We start from the raw sequence: 14,237 nt of genomic DNA on the forward strand, positions 1-14,237 counted from the left end.
TAAAATCGGTGTCCATGGGCAAGCTGCCTCAATTCCCTCATCTGCACAATGCAGCTAATAATAGCACCAACAGCCCAAGACTCAGAAGCGAAATCCTCTCTCAAGATGCCTGGTACATGCCAATACCTCGCGAGGGTATCACAACCATACTCCCGAGTCTCTGGTCATGACTGTCCTTTTGCCACTTCCAAAGGAAGCCACTGTTATTTCCTTGAGACAGAGTCTCGCTCTGTTGCCCAGGCTGGAGTGCAGGAGTGCAATCTTGGCTCACTGCAATTGCTATCTCCCAGGTTCAAGTGATTCTCCTGCCTCGCCTCCTGAGTTGCTGGGATTAAAGGCACCTGCCACCATGCCCGGCTAATTTTTCTGTTTTTAGTAGAGATGAGGGTTCACGGCCAGGTTGGTATTGAACTCCTGACCTTGTGATCTGCCTGCCTTGGCCTCCCAAAGCATTAGGATTACAGGTGTGAGCCACTGCGCTTGGCTGCCACTGTTGTTTTCAGCCTTTGAACCTGAAGCTTGGGCAAGGGAGAGCCCTGGGTCTGTCAGTCCATTTCAGCAGGTGGGTACTGGCTCCTGTTTCCCCACCCAGTGGCCTCAAGCCAGGTAAGTGTATGAGGGTTATGGCCAGTTTGCCTGGTTTGGGGTGGGGTCAGTCATCTGCTGGCCAGGGCTGCTTTAGCAAGCAAATCTCAGCAAGCAAACTTTAGGGAGATCAGCTGAGATTTCAGCTCCTAGGCCACAGAAGGCCTCTAAGAATCACTAGGCTCAATCCTTCCTCATCGCAGCCTCTCCAGAGGGCCTAGTCCTTGGGCCATGACTGGTCCCACAGTAGTCATTTTGAGAAGAAACCCAGGAATGGGCAGAATGGGAGAGACAAAGCCTTGATGTTCAGGGCAACCTCGAGTCTGAGCCTTGCCAGCTGAAGCCATAGGGGAACAGGGACCAGGGAAGCTGGCAGGCTCTACGGTTACTGGTTCCCTTGAGTCCGGTCAGCCTCTCACGGTGGTGAGTGGGGGACTCATCTGTCCAAAACCCTTGCTGCCCCCAAGTGTTTCCAGGAAGGTGGTGAGAAAAATCTGATACTTGATGAGAGGAGGGCTCGTGGGCCCCCTCTACTGGCTTGAAGGTGTTTTTGGGGGCTGGGCTGGCCAGGTGCTCGGGTGGGTACCCTCAAGGGGCTTGCAGAAAAGATTCTGGGTGGGCAGGTGAGACCTAGAAAACCCAGTGCAAGACACTGGGCACTTACACAGAGAACCCTTCCAGGAGCACAGTGGCCCGCCCTGGCCATGGGATGAGTTTTTAATGTGAGGCAAAATCAGTCCACAATACAAAATCTAAAAATCACACCCACTTTTCCCACCGGGCTCCCAGGGATGGGTGAAGCTGGGGGCTTCTTTTGCCTGCAGGGAGTGGGGAGGAGCAGAGGAGGGCCAGGGAGAGGGAGAGGGAAACAGAGGCCACAGAGGCCTGGCTGGAGGTATCCTGCTGTCCCCTGGCTTGTCCTGGGGCTGCCCTCGGCCTCCTGTGCCCTCTGCCCATGCACGCCTGTGTGGGCCCGGCCCCCATCTGTCTGGTCTGGCCCTGAGAGGCTTGGGCACCAGCCGCATCATTTCTCTTTCTTCTCCAGCCCCTTCGACGCTGATGCCTCTGTTCCCTCTTTGGATTCTGTCACTGCCGCTGGATCCTTTGGATTTGACTCCTCATAACTGACCAAAAAACAAAACAATAAAAATTCATTTAGAGGAGGGTCAGCAGAACCTTGGTGGTTCCCTTCCCCCACTCCCATCCTAGGAAAGTGCCTGGTCACATGTGGAGTGCCAGCCCTGTGTCCACTGCCCAGCACTGAACAGTACCTGGCCCCAGCCCCACTGCGTGCCCTCCTCAGACAGGCTGCTCTGCTTTCTCTGTGCCCGGGGGTGCCAGGAGGCAGCAAGGGCAGCAGCCAATGGAAGAGAGGCTGGGCCTGGGCTTGTGTGGGCCGACTTCAAGCTTTCTGAACCTTCTGCTGTTGCATGGAAAAAGGGGCGGCCATGACCAGGCTACAGGAGATGGAGATCGGCTGCCTCCCAGGGCACATGGCAGGAATCAAATAGCTCAGCCCCAGAGGTGAGGGCACTGCTGTATTGGTAAGTGGCAAGATGCTGCTTTGAACACAGACACCCCAGCTTAGCGCCTTCTATGGGCTTCACTTATTGAGCAACTGAGTTCATGCCAAGGACAATACACACATTTCCTCACCAGATCAACCCCGGGAGGCAGGAATGTGCCCACTTATAGATGAAGAAAGAAAGAGACTTGCCTAAGGTCACACATATGCCTTGAATAGTAACAGTATCTACTACTGTATGACAAGGGCCATTTCTATCCACTCTAATTTGGGCCCTGTGTTACTGGTAAGGACAGGAAGCTTCGGGGTTGTCCATGACTGGGTGCAGCCACTGCCTGGTGGCTGTGGAGGAGCTGACTCTTGCGGCCTACCCCTGGCAATGGTCCCTGCCCTGTACACTGGAGCTGCAGTGTCTGCCCTACCTTGGGCCCCGGGGCAGTAGGGGGAAGCGGGCAGGTGGGCACCCGCTGGGCATTACATGGCGCTGGGATTCTGCGGGCGCCGGCGGCGAGGGCCAGCTAGCTTCTGCTGCATGGAGTCGGCCAGGCTGGCTGGGGAGCCCGAGACTGTGGGGAAGTGGGTGAGCCTCGGGGTATGAGGCAGGATTTCCGCCGAGGACTCGTAGCTGTGTGAGAGACAGAGAAGAGACAGAAAAAAGAGATGGATAGGGAAAGACTAAGGGAGGACAGAGACCTCCTTTCCAAGGAGCAGAACCGTCTTGTTTTTATCTATTTTTGCACTTCCAGATTTTATGGAAAGAAGCTGGTGTTACTTGGAGAGTGAAAAAAGATGCACCTAGACAAAGGCACATCAGGCCGCTGTGTTAGTTGGAAGTGTATGTGCTGCTATGGAAATACTCTAAGAAATACTGTGCAACACCAAGGTGCAGAATGCTCCAAGGATGCCACTGTCTGTGCAAGAGTATGTATACACACGTCTAGTTTCAGTGCACAGGTGTCTCTGAATGTCTGTGTAACACAGCTGGCCTCTGTGGGGTGGCTGGAGCATGAGGGTGCTCTCTGTTACAGCTCTGGAATTCTGAACTATGTAAATGTGGTACTAATATAAAAATAAGCAAATCAGGAAAAAAGGGGGGGCAATCAAAGGGAAAAGTAAAACAAAAGATAGGGTGGAGAATCAAGGGACAGAAATGGGCAGAAAGGAGAGAGAGAAAGAGATCACTTGCTTTTTACCCCAATCTAAGAACCTTCAGGGTGGGGGTGGAGGGCAAAAAAGCGGGGGCAGGGTACCTGTACGGCAGAACATTTAGCACCAAGCAGGTAAAGTCCAGGGGCACTCTCTGCCTTGGTCCAGGTATTCAGAACTTTGCCTGAGGAGGGCACGACAGCATTGGGGGATTACCCCAAGGGGCAGGGAAACCTGGGCTGGATGGGAGGCAGAGGGTGAGGGGTGCATGCTAAGCTCAGGGATCGGGTGCCATGCCTGCTCCCAAAGCTCCCTGAGACCTGTCCCCAAGTTCACTCCCAGCCCCTACCTGCCTCAGACCACAGAGCATTGCAGGGAGAGGAAATATGGGCAGGCAAGCTGGGAGCTGGGGATTCTAGGCAGGACAGGGAGGGCAGAGGCAGGTCCGGGGGAGGGGTGAGTCACAGGTTCCCCTGCGGGCAGCCAGGTGCACAGGAGGCCCTGGCAGGGGCTCTAGGGACAGCTTGGAGGCCAGGCAGGTGGAACTGGGCGGAAGGCCCTCGAGTAGGCAGCTTTAATCACAACTGGCAGCTATTTCTAGGTCCCTGGCAGGCAGGGTCGGTGGTGCAGGGGACAGACACCTGTTGGAATCACACAGGCCTTGGGGTATGGGTGGGGCTGTGTGCGGGGTGTGACAGGTGTGGCTATGGCCCTGGGGAAGGGGTATCTGTTGAGTGAGATACAAACAGATGAAGAGAAAGCAGTGAGCTGTGCCTTACAGCCATAGAGGTGAGTGAACAGGGGCTGACACATGCCTTCTACTCGGGGCACTTTCTACCACGCTAGGGCATCCGACACACCCCCCGCTCTATTACTCACATGTGATAACTGAGGCCATGGGAGGGACAGACATGCCTGCAGTCACCTTCACCTAGAACTTCTGACAGTAGGCAGAGAAAAATCCATACCAGCTATTTTTTTTTTTTTTTTTTTGAGAGGGAGTCTCACTTGGTTGTCCAGGCTGGGGTGCAGTGGCGTGATCTCAGCTCACCGCAACCTCCGCCTCCCGAGTTCAAGCAATTCTCCTACCTCAGCCTCCCGAGTAGCTGGGACTACAGGCATGTGCCACCACGCCCGGCTAATTTTTTGTATTTTTAGTAGAGATGGGGTTTCACCATGTTAGCCAGGCTAGTCTTGATCGCCTGACCTCGTGATCCCCCCGCCTCAGCCTCCCAAAGTGCTGGGATTATAGGCATGAGCTACTGCACCCGGCCCATACCAGCCATTCTTAAGCTCCACCTAGCATTTGGATGAGGGGATACCTAGAGGGCCCTGATGCCTTGCTCTCCCTGGCTCCAGGCCCAGGGGAAGGTTCCCAATGGTGCCCACAGGCCAGGTACCTATGTACTGGTGGAAAGAGCGAGGGGTGGGCTGGTGGTGGGAACAATGTTCTCCTGGAAAGGTATAGAGACACCCCCAGCAGGTCCTACTGGCTGCGAACAGGGGCACCAGTGCCCACGAGGACATCTGCCCCCCACTCTGCCTTACCTGAACATCTCTGTCACTTCTCCCTTGGCCAGCGCCACCAGGACAGGAAAACCGATGCAGGTGGGGACCAGGTACAGGAGGGCGGGCTATGAGAGGACACAGGCTGGTGAGGGCATACTGGGCAGGGCACTGCCTCAGAGCCATGCCCAGCACCCCAACCCCCTCCTGGACCGGACTGAAGGACAGTGACTGGCCCAGGTCCATAGCAAGTCAGTGGCTGGGGCTGAACCCAGGGCTCCGAACTCCCAGACAAGGGCTGTTCCTCCCAAGAGGGAATGCAAGAAAACTAAGAAACTCGAGCAGGCAGGGCTTCAAGGGTTCCCAGGGTTTGGTTGGCAGCATCTGAATCACCTGGGTTACCAGGTGCAAAATGCAACTTCCTGGTTTGGTCCTATGCCCAGAGACTGCTTCCTGAGGTCTGGGGCTGACACCTGCATTTTAGCAAATGCTCCAGGAGATGCTATTATAGTGACGATGATGACACAGCTGCTATGTAATGAGTACTTGTTGCAGCCTGTACGAAGGTGACCTAGCTGGTCACTGACTCCACCAGGATTCACATCCAAGCAGTTTGGCATGTCTGTGTTGAGACTCCTGGTAAAGCTGGGTTTGGAGAAAAGGATGATTACACTAAGACCCCTGATCACGAACATCTACTGTGCAGGGACTGAGCTCAGCCTTCCCAGGAGTGAGCCCACTGCCACATTCCATGATGGTTACCCTTTGTAGAGGTGGAAAACCGATGCTTCACAAGGAGAGTGAATATTCCAGGCCTCAGAGATCGAAATCTTTTTTTTTTTGAGACGGAGTTTTGCTCGTTACCCAGGCTGGAGTGCAATTGCACGATCTCCTCCACCTCCCAGATTCAAGCCATTCTCCTGCCTCAGCCTCCGGAGTAGCTGGGATTACAGGCATGCACCACCACACCTGGCTAATTTTTGTATTTCTGGTAGAGATGGGGTTTTGCCGTGTTGGCCTGGCTGGTCTTGAACTCCTGACCTCAGGTGATCTGCCTGCCTTATCCTCCCAAAGTGCTGGTTTTACAGGTGTAAGGCATCGTGCCCAGCCTGAAGGACCTTTGTACCTAGAGTTTCCTTTTTTTTTGTTTTTTGAGATAGACTCTTGCTCTGTCTCCCAGGCTGGAGTGCAATGGTGCGATCTTGGCTCACTGCAACCTCCGCCTCTCAGGCTGGAGTGATTCTGGTGCCTCAGCCTCCTGAGTATCTGGGATTACAGGCATGCGCCACCATGCCCAGCTAGTAGAGATGGGGTTTCACCATGTTGGTCAGGCTGGCACACTTGTGCTCTTTCACATGGAGCCAGGTCCCTTGCTACATGCTCTGTAGGTCCCTCTAATTTTCCTCACAGCATTCCCCAGCAATTTTTGTTTTTTTTGAGACAGGTTCCTACTTTGTCTCCCAGACTGAAGTGCAGTGACATGAACACAGCTCAGTGTAGCCCACAAGTTGCTGGGCCTACAGATGTGTGCTCCATGTCTGGCTCATTTTTGTACTGTTTTTTGTAGAGACTGGATTTCACCATTTTCCCCCAGGCTGGTCTCGAACTCCATAGCTCAAGTGATCCACTTGCTTTTGCCTCCCAAAGTGCTGGGATTACAGCTGAGCCATTGTGCCCAGCCTCCTCAGCAGTTTATAATGGAACATCCTCGTAGGCGGTGAGCTTGGTGAGGGCAGGTCCACAGCTGTCTTGCTCACCACAGTGTGTCTTGCATGCTGAAGAGGCCTGGTAAATACTCAGTGAATGGCTCCCCAGGTTGGAGTGCAGTGGCACAATTCTGGGTCATCCCAACCTTTACCTCCTGGGTTCAAGTGATTCTCCTGCCTCAGTCTCCCAAGTAGCTGGGATTACAGGCGTCCACTACCACACCCAGCTAATTTTTTGTATTTTTAGTAAAGACAGGGTTTTACCATGTAGGCCAGGCTAGTCTTGAATTCCTGATTTCAGGTGATCTGTCTGCCGTGGCCTCCCAAAGTGCTGGAATTACAGGCATGAGCCACTGTACCTGGCCGAGTCCTTTAATTTTTTTTGTGCAATGGTGTGATCTTGGCTTACTGCAACCTCTGCCTCCTGGGTTCAAGGGATTCTCCTGCCTCAGCCTCCTGAGCAGCTGGGATTACAGTCACACACCATTATGCCAGGCTAATTTTTTTTGGTATTTTTAGTAGAGATGGGGTTTGACTATGTTGGTCAGGCTGGTCTCTAACTCCTGACCTCATGATCAACCTGCCTCAGCCTCCTAAAGTGCCGGGATTACAGGGGAGAGCCACCTCTCGTCCAGCTCAGACCTCATTTTTTTTTTTTTGAGACGGAGTCTTGCTCTGTCACTCAGGCTGCAGTGCAGTTGCACGGTTTCAGCTCACTGCAGTCTCTGCCTCCCAGGTTCAAGCGAGTCTCCTGCCTCAGCATCCCGAGTAGCTGGGATTACAGGCATGTGCCACCACACCCGGCCAACTTTTTGTATTTTTAATAGCGATGGGGTTTCCCTATATTGGCCAGACTGGTCTTGAGCTCCTGACCTTATGATACGCCGGCCTCGGCCTCTCAAAGTGCTGAGATTACAGGTCTAAGCCACCAGGCCCGGCCTCAGACTTCATTCCTTTTTTTTTTTTTTCTTCGTTCTTTACTTGGAAGAGACTTCATTCTTAATGTAAAGCCAGCCCTTGGCCAGATAACAAATAAATCTTTCCCGCATGCCCTTGATCCTAACGTAGACTATTTCATAGGTGGGCTGTGATCAATACTGCTTTATATATATTAAATCATTGAATCTAATAATCCCTAAGTAGGCCAGGCATGGTGGCTCACACCCATAATCCCAGCACTTAGGGAGGCCGAGGTGGGTGGATCACCTGAGATCAGGAGTTTGAGACCAGCCTGGCCAACATGGTGAAACCTTATCTCTACTAAAAATACAAAAATTAGCTGGGCGTGGTGGTGCATGCGTATAGTCCCAGCTACTCAGGAGGTTGAGACAGGAGAATCACTTGAGCCCAGGAGGCCGAGGTTGCAGTGAGCTATCATACCACTGCACAAAGTGAGAGGTGATCCTTACCTAGAGCAATGCTAGCACTGGGACTACCTGTGTGTTGGAGAAGGCAGAGTGTGTTGGAGAGGGCAGGGGACCCTGTGGAACAGCGTCCTCTCACGTCCTGGATCCCCTTTTCAAGAAGGATTTTCAGAGAGGTGCCCACTTGGATGACTGGGGAGAAGGGCTGGGCTGCTGCTGGAGAGTAGCACAGGCCTTGAGCCAGGGTTCAGGAGTTCATTAGCGCAGAGTCCGGAGCCTGGCCAGGGCCCAGTTTGATGTAGTGTGTAGCCTGGGGAGTCCACGTTATCTCAGTGCTGCAGTTTCCCCACAGAGGAGAGGAATCCTGTGTGCCAGAGCTCTGAAAGGGAGCCTGTTTTGAGTCCAGCCAGGCAGAAGGCGAGCCTGCCACCTTGTGGCCACTGGGGGGATTGGCTCTGGGCTTGTACTCCAGTAAGTAGCTGAGAGCTGCAGACTCCAAAAGGCCTCTATCTATCATCCATCCATCCATCCATCTATCTATCTATCTATCTATCTATCTATCTATCTATCTATCTATCTATCTATCTATCTATCTATCTATCTAAAGACGGGGTTTCACCATGTTGGTCAGGCTGGTCTTGAACTCCCGACCTCAGGTGATCTGATTACAGGCGTGAGCCACCACGCCCAGCCATGGCCTCTTAACTAGTCCTCCAATCCAGGTCCTGTCACTCTCTGGGACCCCCTGCCATATGCATGTTACTCTCAGCTCACACGCCCTTGAAGCCCTTGAGCAGATGTGAGACGCAGTTCCACACTGGTTCTTGCTTTTTCCACTTATGGATGAGAGGCCTTTTGACCTTCTATAAAGTAATACTGTACTAGGACCTCCCTCCCTGGAGTACTGTAAGGACTAAATGAGTTATTAGCAAAAGAGTTTAGCACAGTGCCTGGCACAGAGTGATCAGAAACCAGCTTAAAAAACAAACATACAAACAAAAAAAGAACCAAAAAAACTCCCAGCTTTTGTGATTAATTCAAAGATGGCTTGTCTGTGTTTGGGCCCTGGGAAAGGGGAAAGGGGACAGAAGCAGCAAGCCCAGAGTCCCACGGTTACCAGGTGGAGCCAGGATTCACAACAGGGCTCCCTTAGCCCCAGTTCCATGCTCCTTTCTCATGGCCGGGCTTGAGAGCTGGGGTGTGGTTTCCATGCTGACCCAGGTTTGAATCCTGGCTTCAACACATACTTGCTGGGTGGCACTTAAACGCCAGTTTCCCCACCTGTTCACAAGGACCCTCATGAGTGCAGAGCCTGGCACGTGGAAGTGCTTAATCAACAGAAGCTCTTACTATTTCCAGTAGAGCGCAGGGCAATCCTGTCTGCTCACTTTCCCCTCTCTGGGCCACACAGAGAGCCCCCACTCCTTATGCTATGTTGTTTCATCCGGTGGTGGCTCAGTACACCATCCTCATCTTGGTGGGAGGACAAGGCAGAGCCTGGGCTATTTGGGGGTAGGGGAAAGGAGACCCCAATACCCAACACCCACTCCAATCCTGTTCTTCTCTGTCTGCTTCCCACTACCAAGGCTGAGAAGCCAAATCCTCTTTCCTAGACTCTCCTGTAGCTAGGGTGGCTTTAGGACCCCAATCTGGCCCATGAAATACTGACAGCGTTCTGGGAAAGAAAGTTCCTGCCTTCCTGATGAACGCAGCAGGCATGGCTGTTACGCTTTTCCCTCCTTCTTGCCTCTAATGTGCCCATGCTGCTTGGAGCAGTGGCAGCCATCTTGCAACCACAAATGAAAGGCCAAGAGAATCACAGACATGACTGCTCTAACACCAGTGAGGAGTGCCTATCTCTGGACTGCCTGCATTTACAAATAAATCCTCTGTAAGTCCCTCTATTTGCAGTGAGGCATTCCTGACACTCTGATACCGTCCTGCTCACCTGGGCATGCTTGAAGATGTGCATGATGAAGATGGTAAGGCCCAGGCCAAAGATGTAGGCGGCAAAGCTGGTGTAGAAGTAGGTGTGGGTATTCTTCTTCAAGCTTCAGGGAAGGTGTGAAGAAAGAGGAGCAGGATTAGATACAGGGACTGGGGCAGTGACAACCCTTCTGAGGGAGCTGGGGAAGACCCCAGAGGCTGTGGGGGGTGACTGAGCTCTGGCTGGGAGTCTGGAGGTAGGTGTGCACACTGGTACTGCCCCCAGCTATATGTCTCTGGACAAGTTGCTTTCCTTCTCTTAGACTCAGTTTACTCATCTGCAAAATGGGAAAGCGAGGAGCTCATCTCCCTGCTGGTTATGAATACCAAATGCTATAACCTAGAACAGTGGCTTTAAGACTTTAGTCAGCATAAAAATCATCTGGAAAGCTTGTGAAAAAATGCAGGATTCTAGGTCCCAACCCCAGGGAGTCTGATCTAATAGGTCTAGGGCAAGGCCCAGCAATCTGCATTTTGAAAAACATCTGAGGTGGATCTCATACCATTGGATCATGCCTTGAGAAACACAGATACAGAAACTACAAAGGTAAGTTACTACTTTTAAGTGCAGTGGATGTAATCAGTAGCTTATTTGTGGGCACTAACTAGATGCTGGGTGCATGAATAAAATGCCACTGGCTTCCTGGAGGTGATTCATCCAAGATCAGTTTCAGAACAGATGAATCCTATGTAGCCTGGCATTGCCATCACGTGACTTCTCTCTCCAACGCCAGCTCCATAACCTGTGCACGTCCTCAGTGCCTGGGACGTGCCCAGCCAGTACTATGGACTCCATTAAAATTTGTGGAATGAACGAGTACTTCTGACCCCTTTCTCTCTTTGCCCTGGGTGCTTCTAAGCCTTCAGCTGCAAGTACATTGAGAACTTACCTACTGTGAGAACTGGGATTTAAGTGACACCCTTTGGGAATGTTGCACTGATTCTGGAATCAGCTGAGGAGCTGCTTATGCTGTGAGCCCAGGCTAGAAATGAGACTCTGCTTCTGAGAGTGCTGGCAGCTGAAGCTGTCTCTTCAGCAAATAGCCTGCGGGGTTCTTGTGGGTTTCACTTTGTATTACCTCTGAGCAGCCAGGAGTAGAGATGGCTGGCACGGACATCCCTCTACTTATAAACCAGCCAGGTCTCTTCCAAAGGCGACTGTGAGCCCATATACTCATAAGGTTCGAAGTGGCTCTATACAAGTAACCCAGGTGCACGTGAGTGGGAAAAACCTGTTTCAATGATGCTGGTAGTTTCTCATTACCACTGTCACTGTTATTACTGCTTTTGCAACTGTCAGGCATGAAGAGATAAAGAGAAGTTCACAAACCACCTCAAAGTTAAGTGCACACACCGCCAGCTCTCACTGGGGCGACCGAGCATAAAATGACGGAGCAGTTGCTGGTGCCCCCTGCTGACGGCAAGCCCCATTGCACAGGTGCATTAACTCGGATAAGGCCTTCTCTGTGTTTTAAATGTTGACCCTAAGTTGGCCTCCTTCTCTCCCTCGTGCTCACTGTCTACGACAGACTGAAAAATGTCTGCGTAAGGAGAGGGCAGGAATGGCTAGAGCAGCTGAGACATGGTGACCTGACCCTAGGCTGATAAAAGATGATGATGATGACTGCAACTGGATTCACCCAAGAGCTACCGAGGTCAGTGTGTGCTCAGCACTCTCTCCTGATTTTCATGGTAGGAACTCTTGTGATTAACTCAAGATGAGAAACTGGAGGCTCAGAAACGTCAGGCCACTTGTTAAGGTCTCACAGTGGGAAAGCACTGTGACTACCACCAGGCCCTTGTGGCTTTCAATCTCTTGGCCTATGATTCTTTTTTATTTTATTTTATTTTTTTACGATGGGGTTTCACCATGATGGCCAGGTTGGTCTTGAACTCCTGACCTCAGGTGATCCACCCACCTCGGCCTCCCAAAGTGCTAGGATTACAGGCGTGAGCCACCGCACCCGGCCGGCCTGTGATTCTTAAAACATTTTTTTGACCACAAACTCTTCAAACACATAGAACTTCAAAATGCAAACTGCAGATAAAATCAGAATTGCTCTGGTTGCTGTGGGGGTGGAGGGCCTGGTCCCCTGCCATACCTTCTCAGGGCTCCTGAAAGCCACTGGAGAACCCCTGGAGAACCCCATGTTGGGGTAGGTCCTCACTCACTCACCTGATGTCAAAACGCAGCAGCAAGGCAATGAAGATCCCTGTGGGAGAAAGCCGGGGTTAGAGAGTGGCAGGGAGGCAGCACGGCAGTGAACAAGAGACTGGGTTCTGGTCCCCAACCTGGTTCTCTGTCATGAAGCAATCACTGGAGACCAAGGGTGTGGCCAATAGTCTCAAGTGCCAGCAGAAAGTCCCATTTCTCTGCCTAGAACAGTGAGAAGGCCCCAGGACTTTGGCCTGGGACTACAATGACCTGGCACCTCATAGCACCACACTATGTCACACTGTCTGCCCAAATGCTTATCAAGTGCCTACGTACCAGGCACCATGGGCAAGCAGGAGTAGGCAAAATCACTGCTCCCACAGAGCTCAGCCAGGGGACAGGGCAGTCACACTGTGACAGACCTCAAATAGTCACGGAAATCACTGTGAGAATGTAACTTTGAAAGAGTGCTTCCATTTTGGGAGGGTGGATTACATGAGGTCAGGAGTTTGAGACTAGCCTGGACAACACGGTGAAACCCTGTCTCTACAAAAAATACAAAAATTAGCCAGATGTGGTGGCACTCGGCTGTAATTCTAGCTACTTGGGAGGCTGAGGCAGGAGAATTATGCTTCCTATGTTGTGAGAAGGTGTAACAGGATGAGACCTAGGCTGGACAGGGATAGAGGAGGGGAAAGAAGGCAGGCTTCTTGGAAATGACACATGCCAGGAGGAGAGAACAGCATGTACAAAGGTCCTGGAGAAGGCTCAGGAGGTAGGGGCCAGTAAGGCGGCTTGCTCACTGCAGGAGATGAGGAGATGGACCAGCTCTGCAAGGGCCTAAGGCCCATGAGGAGGAGGCCCACTTTATTGTGAGTGAAGAGATGCAATGGAAGAGTTCTGAGCAAGAAAACAACCTGAACAGATTTTGAAAAAGGCCCCAGTGGCAGTGTGTGGCTGGAGGGGGAAGGAGGAGGGGCACACAGCGGGCTATTTGGAGGCTCCACAGGAGCACAGGAGATGGTTACCTCGGTTCACCCACCACACTCTGAAACTTCAAAACCAAGCCAATTGTAAGCAATGGTTCTGCTAAAAAAGAAAAAAGAAAAAGAGACATCCCAGAAGGCTCAGCATCCCCAAACACAGCCAGGCAGTCTTGCCTCTGTGTGCTGTACACACATCTTGTGTGTCTGCCTCCCTCGCTGGTCTTGGGGCTCTGCGTCTCGTTTAGTTGAAGGCAGGCGCTGATAAGAAGCACTGCCTGTCAACATATAATTAATTTTAAAGAGGGAAATGAATGAGTTCTTGATGAATACTCTGTGGGAGTGGGGAGTTGGTGGGGGAGAAAGCAGACACTGCAGTCATTCTGGAAACAAGCAGGCAACTCAGCGCCCCCTCAAGGCTGATTTCTACAAGTCTTCTCTGGCTAATCCAGGGGCTAGAGCTCTGCCAGGGCCTTTCACTCCTAAAGCACATCTGGGCTTCCAAACCACTCCACTGAGACTCTGTGAGGACGTGATCAACTTACATTTATTGTGATTGTGGAACGACCGGGGATATATACAGAGCATAGGGGAGGGAAGATATGCTGAGATGTCCTGTGCATGTCTCAAGCCCAGAACTTATGACAAGGACATGGGGGAAGTTTGTGTGAGTGCCTGACAGACCATGCCCTGGAGAGTGAGCCAGATGCTTTATAGGACTCCATTCTTCTGTCTGATGGAGCTGCCTTCCACTGGGGAAGCAAGTCTCCCTGCCTCACAGCACTGCAAATTATGAAGACACATGGGTTCGCGCCCACATCCCCACTGCCTTAGGCAAGTCAAACCATCTCTTTGAACCTCAGTTTCCTCATCTGTAAAATGGAAATGCCCATTATCTCACTGGACTGCTGGGAGAAGTAAACATAACACAGAAAAAGTACCTAACACCCTGGCTGGGCACGGTGGCTCATGCATATAATCCCAGCACTTTGGTGGGCCGAGGCAGGTGGATCACCTGAGGTCAGGAGTTTGAGACCATTCTGGCCAACATGGTAACACCGTGTCTCTACTAAAAATACAAAATTAGCCAGGCGTGGTGGCGCATGCCTGTAGTCCCAGCTACTTGGGAGGCAGAGGCAGGATAATTGTTTGAACCTTGGAGGCGGAGGTTGTGGTGAGCCAAGATGGCATCACTGCACTTCAGCAGCCTGGGTGACAGAGTGAGACTCTTGTCTCAAAAAAAAAAAAAAAAAAAAAAAAAAAAAAAAAAAAAAAAAAAAA

The 14,237-nt window shown here is 51.8% G+C and overlaps 1 protein-coding gene across 6 annotated transcripts in view; it reads right to left on the reverse strand.

The window, feature by feature from the left end:
• Window positions 1-1,263: 1,263 nt before the first annotated feature.
• Window positions 1,264-14,237, reverse strand: part of HM13 (histocompatibility minor 13) — a 54,150-nt gene continuing 41,176 nt past the window's right edge. For 2 of the 6 annotated variants that reach the window (XR_001820729.2, XR_001820728.2), the window contains 5 exons: window positions 11,995-12,031; window positions 9,781-9,883; window positions 4,805-4,890; window positions 2,533-2,735; window positions 1,270-1,709 (listed from right to left, as the gene is read on the reverse strand). Coding sequence is in view for 4 of the 6 variants with exons in the window: in XM_017514988.2 (XP_017370477.1) it covers window positions 1,610-1,709; window positions 2,589-2,735; window positions 4,805-4,890; window positions 9,781-9,883; window positions 11,995-12,031 (473 nt within the window). In the remaining 2 variants the exon portion in view is untranslated. Of the gene's footprint in view, window positions 1,710-2,532; window positions 2,736-4,804; window positions 4,891-9,780; window positions 9,884-11,994; window positions 12,032-14,237 lie in introns of all 6 variants that reach the window. The other 4 variants (XM_017514988.2, XM_017514964.2, XM_017515021.2 and 1 more) reach the window with 2 other exon arrangements.

Source organism: Cebus imitator, unplaced genomic scaffold (assembly GCF_001604975.1).
Source record: "Cebus imitator isolate Cc_AM_T3 unplaced genomic scaffold, Cebus_imitator-1.0 Scaffold18, whole genome shotgun sequence".
Lineage (NCBI taxonomy): Eukaryota > Metazoa > Chordata > Mammalia > Primates > Cebidae > Cebus > Cebus imitator.